General features: G+C 49.5%; 1 protein-coding gene and 1 long non-coding RNA gene across 6 annotated transcripts; one reads left to right on the forward strand and one right to left on the reverse strand.

The window, feature by feature from the left end:
• Window positions 1–11: 11 nt before the first annotated feature.
• On the reverse strand, window positions 12–10,102 carry LOC148380915 (uncharacterized). 2 transcript variants are annotated; one of them, XR_015854666.1, is made up of 8 exons: window positions 9,939–10,102; window positions 8,089–8,392; window positions 7,873–7,956; window positions 6,768–6,877; window positions 6,569–6,665; window positions 6,247–6,486; window positions 5,279–5,406; window positions 12–5,059 (listed from the first exon to the last, which is right to left on the reverse strand). It is a non-coding gene; the product is annotated as an uncharacterized LOC148380915 (long non-coding RNA). The 2 variants fall into 2 exon arrangements; XR_015854665.1 differs by lacking the exon at window positions 6,768–6,877 and having other exon boundaries at window positions 7,873–8,392.
• Window positions 835–9,793, forward strand: sh3kbp1 (SH3-domain kinase binding protein 1). Of its 4 annotated transcripts, XM_088363741.1 has the most exons (18): window positions 838–1,039; window positions 2,979–3,136; window positions 4,261–4,366; window positions 4,528–4,634; window positions 4,888–5,032; window positions 5,107–5,186; window positions 5,331–5,420; window positions 6,263–6,335; window positions 6,434–6,528; window positions 6,588–6,683; window positions 6,800–6,854; window positions 6,946–7,017; window positions 7,240–7,354; window positions 7,451–7,521; window positions 7,591–7,697; window positions 7,884–7,997; window positions 8,073–8,333; window positions 8,402–9,793. In XM_088363741.1, the coding sequence occupies exons 1-18, from the start codon at window positions 1,036–1,038 to the stop codon at window positions 8,438–8,440; spliced, it is 1,788 nt and encodes a 595-aa protein (XP_088219867.1). In that variant the 5' UTR covers window positions 838–1,035; the 3' UTR covers window positions 8,441–9,793. The 4 variants fall into 4 exon arrangements, with proteins under 4 accessions (XP_088219866.1, XP_088219868.1, XP_088219865.1 ...); XM_088363742.1 differs by lacking the exon at window positions 6,946–7,017 and having other exon boundaries at window positions 836–1,039; XM_088363739.1 differs by having other exon boundaries at window positions 837–1,039; window positions 7,240–7,521.
• Window positions 10,103–10,706: the final 604 nt, after the last annotated feature.

The following is a 10,706-nucleotide window of genomic DNA, read 5'->3' on the forward strand; positions in this document are numbered from 1 at the left end:
CCAAAGGCACATTTAATCAGTAATAATTTTATTTTTAATTTTCTCTTTTAAGGTACATATACTTTTCGAGCGCAACCTGCGGCACTAATTATTATCCATCCATCTATTTTCAAGCGATAGCGAAAAAGGATGTATTTTGTTTCATCACAAGCCAAACAAAGGGATGTCCGGTTACAAGACACGATTGCACAACGGAAGTTGTCTCAAGTGGCTTGACATATGGAGCGAACAAGATATAGTGAATGAATAAAATTGTAATCTTCATATTTTATGTTACTTGAACACGCAAAGCGCTCACTGACATACTGTAATCATCGCGAGAATTAAGGACGGTTGCGAGATTTGGACGTCGGCGCTACGCTGCTTTCAATGTCAGTCGGAAATGCTATAATCCTAAATGAGCCAAAATGAGTCACATGCGACACGTGGATGAGATCAGATCTTCTATCTTGACTTCCACCGCATTGGGAACACTTGGACAATTTAATGAGACCCAAATCACAGAGAAGTTAATTCAACAATACATTGTATTATATTGTGGTTGCGCTGTAGTTTGGAGTAAAAGTACAAAATAAAATAAACAATACAAACAAATAAATGAGAAAATCATGACAAATGGAAAGTCAAACCTTAAAAGTTGTGTAAAAACGCATGTTGTGACACTCATCCAAATCCAGAGTCACGCTCCAGCCAATTGCGTCCAAGCGCGCTCAATTCTCAGTTTTGGGAAGGGCGGTAATTATTTTTCCGAGGGCACTGTAAGGCACCAGAACAGCCAGCTTGCTTCCCGTTTTGGCCACACGCTCGCTGACTTCTCTGTGGTGCGTCGGTGTCGGGGGATGGGGGGTGGTGGGGGGAGAAAAAAAAAAAGAGGAAGGAGCATGGTTTCATGTGACGCTCCTCCCGTTCTAGCGGATCTGTGGTAGCGCGGAGGAGGAGGCTGCGTAGCTCGGCGCTCAACAAAGGCGCTCGATACCTTGAACGACCGCCTGGTACGGTACCGAACCAAGCCCGAGGAGCACCGAGGAGACATAAATGGGTGAGGTGCATCATTTCTCCCCCTATATTTGGAGGACCCCCCCTCTGTATCCTCCCTCCCTCTTCCTCGCCTGCTGTCTTCTAGAATATCCCCCAGCGCATCTGGATGAGCAGAACCGGAAAGTCCATGTCCATAAACTGGGTGCTCCCAGACCTCATTTTCTCCGCCCGTGGGTGCTCAAATGTGTGTGTGTGTGTATACTATCTTGTCCTCTCCCGCCATGGTTGATCGTGGATGTGCGTGAGGGGTTTCATGAGATGATGAGTTGCAGATGTTGACACGTTTGCATTCACTCTCTCTATGCGTCCATGCGCGCGCTTGCGCGTGTGCGCGTGTACGTGCTGACTGTGACATTCCTCATTAAGCGCGTCCCCCAGGGTGCAGCGAGGGGCTGATGGCCAAGTCATCCATTGCTAAACGGCCAATTATTTCATCAATAGCGTGCATGCAGACAGGCAGTAGAGACGTCCGATATTTTCACTTTTATATTTTTTCTCCAACACGAGAGATGACAAGTCACTCATCGCGACGCGTGTAAACAAACCGAGCCGAGCTTAGGTGAACGCTGAGCTGAAAACACAGAAAAGTATGTCGAGTGAAGCCCAGCTTAGTCACCATTTGGGATTTGCCAAAAGACCTATTTGACAAATGGCCAAGTGTCATCTGAATGTCACAAATATTTTGTTTTGGAAAAACCTTTCGGGTCTTCACCGAGAATTGGGCTAAGATGTTCCAGGGAGAAACCGATTCTCGATTTTCTCAGAGACTTTTTGTAAAGAGGACTTTTGGGCTGCGACGCAGAGAAACACGAGTCCTGGATCTCAAAACAATGTCCACAACAGACCAAAGCTGCATAAAGAAGGAACAGAAGTTGAAGGAGACAACCTCAGGCTGCATCTGACAGCACCTGATACATTCCCTGTTGCCGGTTTACTTCCAAGTTTAACTTGAGTGGCATCACTGCCATCGCAACTTCAAGGCGGGCAAAGGAGACTTTGAATCGCTCCTCTTCCATCTACAAGTGACACATGAATGGACTTTGAAGAGAGAAGCTAAAGTCCAGAAATGGAGTAGTAGATTAGCTTCCTTGGCAAGCAAGAATAAATCTGAAAGGCAGCAGATTGTTGTTCGCTGTGTGGGGGCAGCCCGGAAAAAGCATTTCAAGTCGTGTCGGAGCTGTAATTTCACAACGTGGGACTTACGAAAGGAATATCTCTGATCCAATCCGATCTCACCAATACAGATCGGTCTGACGATGAACTTGGGTACATTCTGACTTGACGTGGGCAAATTTTGCGCAAGCCACATTTTGAGTAGGTTCGGCGAGCCGCTTCCGTACAAATACGAGAATACGCATATGCCGTCATCGAGAGCCCACGTCAGCATTCGGCGCGTCCGTCAATCTCTCCGTTCTCCGTTCCATCATCAACACAGTCTTGCTTCCATCACTAGCATGAGAATTTTGCCGTGTTTTGTCTCCATGACACAAAATGATTCACGTGCTGCGCGCGTGTGCGTCAAGCCATCAATTTGGACCGGGGAAGCCAGCGTGGATGAGTCACAGCTACTCGTTGAGATGCTTGTTTCCATGGTTACCACACCCCGTAAAACACTTTGGACATGGATCAAGCATCGGCCTATGCAACAAGTTGTGCGCTTCATTATCCAGCCATCTATCTGCCCGTCCGTCCATCTGCATCTGAGCTAATCTCTCGCGCTAGTTAGCTTCGCAAGTTGCGACTTTCCGGTACCTTCAGATCGAGCTCTAAGTCGTCGTGCTTGTGTAGAGCTACGTTACATTTGGTCCTGAATCCTTGCGTCGCCGTTAAGACGAAAACCGGATCGATCCGGAGCCTCGGCACCGGCAGAGGTCTTGGGTGACGAACAATGAATTAAAAACCTCGGACACTCGCTGACTTTCCGACTTTCTGCCTTGCAGTGGAGGCCGTGGCGGAGTTTGATTACGAGGCCCAGCGGGACGACGAGTTGAGCCTGAGCGTGGGCGACGTCATCGTGAACATACGGCGAGACGACGGAGGATGGTGGGAGGGCGAGCTGGGGGGCCGGCGGGGCTTGTTCCCGGACAACTTTGTGCGGGTGAGTAACCGTTGTTGAGCTTGAGTCGATTAGATTTAATACCTGCTTAGATAGCAAGAAAAAAAAACAGGGAGCGTCTTGAATTGTGTGTGTGTGTTGGAAGGAAGTGACACAATGAGCACGGATGGTTTTGCGTTCTTGTCAGGCGCTGGATTTGTGCTGAGCCACCGTCACAGCACTCATTCACTGTCGGGCAGAGGGACAATGGCCGTGTGTGTGCGGTCGACTCAGTCATAGCATGCTGGTGTGTCACAAGATTGCACTTATGCCATTGAAGCGCCGCAGCCGTGAAATGCCGAGGTTGACCTTTGGCTGATATGTTCCTCGCTCGCATTGATTTCGCGCAAACCAATTCAATCCTGGACGGCATTGCTACTTTTACCTTGTTTGGCTCAGGCCTGAAATAGAGAAGTGCAATTTCAGTGAAAAGAGTGAGAGATCCCCCCCCCCCCCCACACAACACAATACACAGATGTTTCCTGTTGAGATCTGCCGAATCATGTTGTCTTCCTCATTGCTCTGCCTACCCTGAAAGTGGCCGCAGTCTCCGCATTGAACACGTGTGGCATTGCTGGCAAGTTCCGATACTTAACGCACGAACGCATCGCGATTCGCTTGAACGGAAATCCGTCACACGTGTAATCTAGAACAGGTCAATCAATCATCAGAGTCACAATTTGTTCAAATCTGGTCAGAGCTACAGCTAGGAAATGGCGTCGTATAGTTGAATTTTGTGGCTCATTAAGGCTTCCATGCCACATGTGAGGAGAGAGCGCGTGTGTGTGTGTGTGTGTGTGTGTGTGTGTGTGTGTGTGTGTGTGTGTGTGTGTGTGTGTGTGTGTGAGTCAGTCCAACCAGGCTGTCTGCTTCACAGGCCAGCGGCTTACGAAATAGCGTCGCCACGGTTGCAGCGTTGGCCATGTGACCCGTCATGTCCACTTTCTCAGCTTGTTCCCCTTCCCTGGCTCCTTTGCCCCTTTTTGGTGTCCTGTCTACTTATTAATCTGGTATAATATTTTTTCAAGGTGTAACGTTACGAGCACAACGTTGTCTTGTTTCAGAAGAAAACGAGATGAAAGTTGAAACCGGTCAACCAAGCAAAAATCACAGCTCTCTTTCTGCAGGAGATCAAGAAAGAGGGCAAGCGCGATGGCGGTCAGGTCAAGGCGGACTTGTCCAACGGCCGAGCCAGTCCCGTGTCCGAGCCCGGCGCCAGACCGGCCAAGAAAGGTAGCTAGCTTGCTCTAATATGTAGCGGCCGTCCGTCAAGTTGGCAGCGGGCTCGTTTGTGTCGGTGTTGACACTTTCTGCCATTGATGCGGAGCAGCCAAAGCGAAATGTCGCCCTCTTGTGGATCACGTCCTTAACTCACGTGCCAATGTCGATTGCAGCCGAGCAGATCCGCAAGCGGCGCTGCAAAGCGGCCTTCAGCTACGTGCCTCAGCACGAAGACGAGCTTGAGCTGAAAATAGGCGACATCATCGAAATCGTAGCCGAGGTAAGAGTCAAGTCGTTTTTGGGAATCAAGAACAAAGGGCGTCGTTTAGATACCGACGATTAATCATCACCGTTAATATTAACGCCAATTTCGTTGATGCCTGTCCTAAAAAGGTTTAGAATTGTCAGCATGTGCCACAAGATGGCAGCAAAGCATTACTTTTGACCAACGAAAGCTTCTCAACTCACCTCAACACTGTTCCTTGTGCCCCGTTGGTCTGACGCGTGCTCTGGGTGTTTTGTGCCGTGCGCAGGTGGAGGAGGGCTGGTGGGAGGGCGTCCTGAATGGCAAAAGTGGGATGTTCCCTTCCAATTTCACCAAAGAGATTCTCCTGGAAGCTGACGGGCCCACCGCCGACACGCCCGCCTCGCAGGAGGACACCCGCAGCGGCCGCAGCAGTGAGTCTCGGCCAATAAGACAGCGATCTGTCAAAGATTCAGATATTGATTTGTGTGTGCATCCATGTGTGCAGGTAAGACCAGTCCGGGAAGCGAGAGCGATGGAGGGGACAGTCGATCTGAAACAGGCTTTGAGGAAATCCAGCCCAAAAAGGTCATCAGGGTCTTAGTTGCCCTTTTTTACACGACAGTCTTCCCAGTCACTCATGGCAAAGCCCCAAAGTGACAAACAAGCTTTCAAATTACCCGTAGCTGTGTTGCCAGAGCTGAAGATGGCGCTGTTGTGTCTTCCCTGTAGGTGAGAGGTTTCGGCTTCGGAGACATCTTCAAAGACCAGCCCATCAAGCTCCGCCCTCGCTCCATGGACCTGGACGCTGAGGGCGACAAGGTGAATTGGCGCACTGACATCAGTCCAAGTACAGCAAGCTCTGACCCGCATTTCACAAATTCGCATTTTGCATGTTGGTGTTTTCTGAAATGTCCACAAGATGGCGCCAAAACTGTGCAGTGTGCTGAATTCAGCCTTCCCTCTGCAAACTGCATCAAGTTTTTGACACGGCATATAGTTTCCATCCATCCTTGTTTGATACCACTTAGCTCCGTAAGGGGGCGCTGGTGTTGATTTGGCTTGCAAAATGCAGAAGCATGTGTGTCACATGAGGATGTTGTGCGGCCTCCCTCCCGCCGCACGTGGCTTGTTTTATGGGCCGTCGGCCGGCATCTGCACCACATGCAAGGGTGGCCTTAGGGTTGTATTCGGGAAGGGGGTTGAGTCACCCAAAGCCACGTCAGCCCACTGCAAAACGCAACTTGTGTTTGAGAGAAGATGCTAAATGCCAGCGGTGGGAGGTAAGCGGGCACAAAAACCCCGCCAAGCCTTGACCGGCGTGAGAAGACCACACCCGGCCGTCTGAAGTTGCAGCACGTGTTTATTCGCGCGTGACGGCCAAAGGAGCAATTTGGATGAGATGGGAATTGAATTTCTGGAGTTGGGCGTGCGTCATTGCACATTTAGTTTGAATCAGATGTGACTTTTTCAAGTGAAGGGAGGGGGTGGCATGGAAGGCGGGGGCTGTGAACAGAGCAGCGTGTGTACGTTGGGGACAGAAGCAGCCCTGTGAGTGTGGAAGAAGCTTCCACAAACACGGAGGAGGGCTTCCACCTCGAGACAAGGAGCTCTTTAACACACACGCACACATCCAGAGTGAAGGTACCGTTTGCGTCTTCCAGGTTGCTGAGTGGAAGACGGCGAGCGCAGCAGCCCCCGACAACATGAAGTGTGACCCCGACAGCAGAGGAAAAGGTCAACTTGAGCTCATTCGTTTGTCCGTCCGTCTTCTTGGAGCGCTCGTCCTCATTAAGATGGGCCGCACGTCGCTTTCTTTGGGAATGTGCTTCCAGGTCGAGAGCTGTGTAAAGTCCTCTTTCCTTACGAAGCGCAGAACGAAGATGAGCTGACCATCAAAGAGGGCGAGATCATCGCTATCATCACCAAGGTGTGTTGGAATTAATGCAGGGGCTTACGTTGGACCTTACCTGGGGTGCTGCCATGCAGGAGTGCGCCGACACGGGCTGGTGGATGGGCGAGGTGGGCGGCAGACAGGGCGTCTTTCCGGACAACTTTGTCAAGCTGCTGGAAGCCGACAAAGAGGTAACAAAGTTTTGGGAGTTTGAAAACAACCAGTTGAGAAGAACGAAACGCATAACTCAATTGACTAGAGGGCTGTCCCAATACTTTTGCCTCATCGTCGACACCTTCCTTTCCAGAGACCAAAGAAGCCGCCACCTCCCGGCGCACCGTCGTCCAAACACACGGCGGCAGGTAAGAAACTCGTCCTTCGTCCTCTTGCGGTTTACAATGTGGATGCGTCAAGAGAGCGAGGGAATGACGAGCAGACAAAACTGACCATTAGAGAAAAAGTCGGATGGCAAGAAGGTTCCTCCGGAGCGGCCCGAGCACCTGCCGCACAGAGACCAGGATCGAGGTACCCCCGTTGTTCTCACTTGAACTCCTCGTTAAAGAGTGTGCACCTTTTTTTTCTATGCATAGCTTTTTATTGATAGCGAGGTTAAGCTAAGGAGCTGTTTCTCGCCATCTGCCATTTTGCCATTAAACATTTTGGGTTGAGTTACTCTTCTACAGTTTCGCTTTGTAAAAAAACAGAATCAGATTGCCCCAATGTGTGTGTGTTTGCTTGTGTGTGTAGGCGACGAGGTCCTCAAGCCCTCCCTCCCGACTGTCCTCCCCAAGAAACTTTTCCCTCCAAAGACGTCCACTTGCCAACAACCCCCGAGACGCCCCGAGAGACCTCCCGCTCTGGCGTCAGTACGCGCTCCCACAACATCCTGCATGCCCCCCACCCTTCCCACCTCATCTCACCCTAACCTTGGTGCCGTGTGCGCGGTCGGACTGCTCAGGTGTGAAAGTCCCAAATCTGAGGGTGGGGCCTGGACACCTGAATCGGTCGCTGATGGGTCCCAGAACGCCGGTGAGGGTTAGCGTACCGACAGGATGACGTCACGCCATCCGTTCCATGTGTTTCCATATTTGTGCGCAGACCTGGACTTGGACGCAGTGGTCCCAGCAGCGGAGAAGCTCAGTCACCCGACGGCGTCGCGGCCAAGAGTCACGGACCGCCGGCCTCGCTCGCAGATTATCACATCGGTGAGAACGTCTTCGCCAATGCGGTGAACCGAGGACATTTTGATTTCAAGAGTGTTTGAGTAAAGTCTAGAAGCTAATACTATTGATGAACCTCGATTGAAGGTGGTCACTTTGAATCATTGAACCACTGAACCTGTTCAACGGCAGCCCAGTAAAAATTTACTGATGGACTTACCGACTTTGCAGTCCTCGCTGACCGGCAGCGACGCAGACCACCTGGCACCAGCCAAGGAAGACCCAGAACCGGTCCAGTCCAGACCTGCGGAGGTTTTTGCGAGGAAGGGAGCTCCCATCATTTTGGTAAGCTCTAAACTTCACTTTGGGACTATAAGTGATATTTGTTACTGAAAAAATGAAAACTAATAATGAGATCAGGTGCTCGAGAGTAAACCTCAGCCGGCCGCCAAATCGTCCTCATCTCTGAGCCTATCCACCGGCAACGGCCGTCATCCAGCCTCGCCGTCATCCCCTTCCGGCGGTACCAGTCCCTCTCCAGAGCTGCGGCTGGAGGAGCTGAGGAGGCAACTGCGAGAGCTGCGCAGCTCCGTGGAGCTTCTCAAGAGTCAGCACAGGCAGGAGATGAAGCAGCTGGCCGGCACGCTGGACGAGGAGAAGAAGATTCGTCTCGGTTTACAGGTGAGATGAGCAGTTAGCACTTGGGGATTCTCGACGTACAAATCACGTGTTTGTGTTTCCTGTGACAGATGGAAGTGGAGCACATAAAGAAGATCCTGTCCAAATGAGCCCGTGCCAAAACTACATTTTGTGCCAAATGATCATGACGATCGCCATCGGCAGCGAACATGGTGGACTCATAAACAATGTGACCCCGCCTCCCCCACCTAACAAGCACCCCACCATGACATCGCCGCCTTACCTTGTGTTTACTTCAGTTGATTTTCTAAGCAGCCTTTCTCTCTCTCCGCTGTCTACTCTCCTGGCTTGCCAGGCTCGCCGGTACAGGCGGGTGACCGCCGTGTTGCCGTGGCAACGCATCAGTCAGCGGTGCTCGCGTGAAACAGGTGGCGAAGGCCCATGGCAACCCCCGCAGGCCGGTCGGTTAGGCCCGCCCGCCGCCGCGACGTGACCTCCCCGCCACGAAACTCCGCTGCGTGTACATGTTTGCGTGAACGTCTGTGTGAGATATTTTTGCGAGCGGCACATTTGAGCTCCAACTTGACGATTGACGTTTGTGTCCTTATTCAGCATTGATATGTTGCTAACCTTGCATTATCATATCTCCTATTGCCTATTATACAAAAACTCGGAGATATTTTGTAAATTATTTTGGTTCATTTAGAAATCTACAATATCCCCAGATTTTTGTGACGGGTGTATTCTTCTCACCAATCTACCTGGTGCAAAATTGGATTGAGCATTTCGAGATATTATTAGTCTTGAACTAAGTCCAGCCCGAGTCTGTCCTTCACCCGGTGGTTAGCTTATCACTAACGGCACAAAGCACACCGTACATTCCACTTTCAAAGATCATTGCAACGGGGCGCCCCCTGCAGGCACAATGACAGGACAAGCCAGCTTGCAGGTTGAGTTTAACCTTCACACCAATTATTTTAGCTTTATATGAAAATTGCCTCCCAATGAGTGCGTTAATGCATGAGCACATCTGTGTCTATGGTCACGATATTGTCTAGTTTGCCTTTGTACAACATCAAAATAATGTTGATTTGAAAATATTGTGCACTTTTTTGACCTCACCAGAGACGTACGTCGCCTCAAGTTGGCACTGGTGTTTTGTTAGCCAGCAGTAGTCAGGTTAGCGACAGGGTTGAGGGAATGTAGGCTAGCTGTGAAGGTGCGAGTGTGTGCGTGTGGGCTAACATGCACGGCCGATTGATTCCTCCTCGTACGACATTTGTGCACAGAATCTATGGCAACACATCACTGTGGCCTTCCTCTTCCACTCTCGTTTAGATCTTTTTTCTTTTGTCACTCAAATTACAAGAAAACAAAAACAACCATGGCTGCAAATTGTTTTCTTGACTTGCTCTTCTCTTTCTCCAAGATAGTGATATAAATAAATATATATATATATATACTTTTGTATTTCCGTGGAATAAAGAAGCTATTATATAGTGTATGTGTTTCATTTTTTTAATCCGAGGGTAAATAATGACTTTTCTCAAACACACATTTTGTCAGTGGAAATGGGCTAACGAGGTTAGCTTGGTTAGCTTGCAGGACCTCACCTGAGTAAGAGAGCTATCACACAAAAACGCTTACCTATCGCCTAAAACGGCTTTCTTCCCGCTGACTTTGAGGCCTCTGCGTGTCAGCCAACGTTTGTAGTAGTTCCACATTATTTTTGGCAATAAAATCGTGTTGGAATTTGGAACTGAGTACGCCGTCCTCTTCCAAAATATTGCACTGTCAGTCGGACACAATGTTTGTCCGACTGACCGCATCCACTGAATATTTATGAGCAAACGTGACGTCATTTGAGATCAGCCCCAATTATGCAAATATAGAGGCGGAGTCAAACTCAAGTAGCACTACACACAAACACGAACAATATCGCAATCTGCAGGAGGTGATAACGAAAGTTATGTAGACAAAGACTTTTTGAAACTATTTGAAACAGCGTACTCCATGCGTCAGGAACATAAATGAGGATGACCTTTCACACAAAGTGTCGCAAAAGTGGTTTTCTACTATTTGTCATATCACTGTGTGGGGAATTCCATCCGTACTCACACTCAGACCATTTTGGGCTGGATGAGCCTACCATGCATGTTTTTGGGATGTGGGAGGAAACCGGAAAGTCCACATAGGCACGGGGAGAACATGCAAACAGGGAGGGCCGGAGGTGGAATCAAACCCGCACCCTCTGAACTGTACTTACCAGTGCCCCACCGTGCCGCCTACATTTATTATGTTAATCTATCTATTTTCTGTACTGATTTGTTATCATTATTTATGCATTTACATTATTATGATATTTACATTAATAATATTTAGCATTTTTATTTAAAATTATAATTTGTGGGGGGA

The sequence above is a fragment of the Syngnathus floridae genome, chromosome 20 (assembly GCF_059516105.1).
Source record: "Syngnathus floridae isolate MCC-2025c chromosome 20, RoL_Sflo_1.0, whole genome shotgun sequence".
NCBI lineage: Eukaryota > Metazoa > Chordata > Actinopteri > Syngnathiformes > Syngnathidae > Syngnathus > Syngnathus floridae.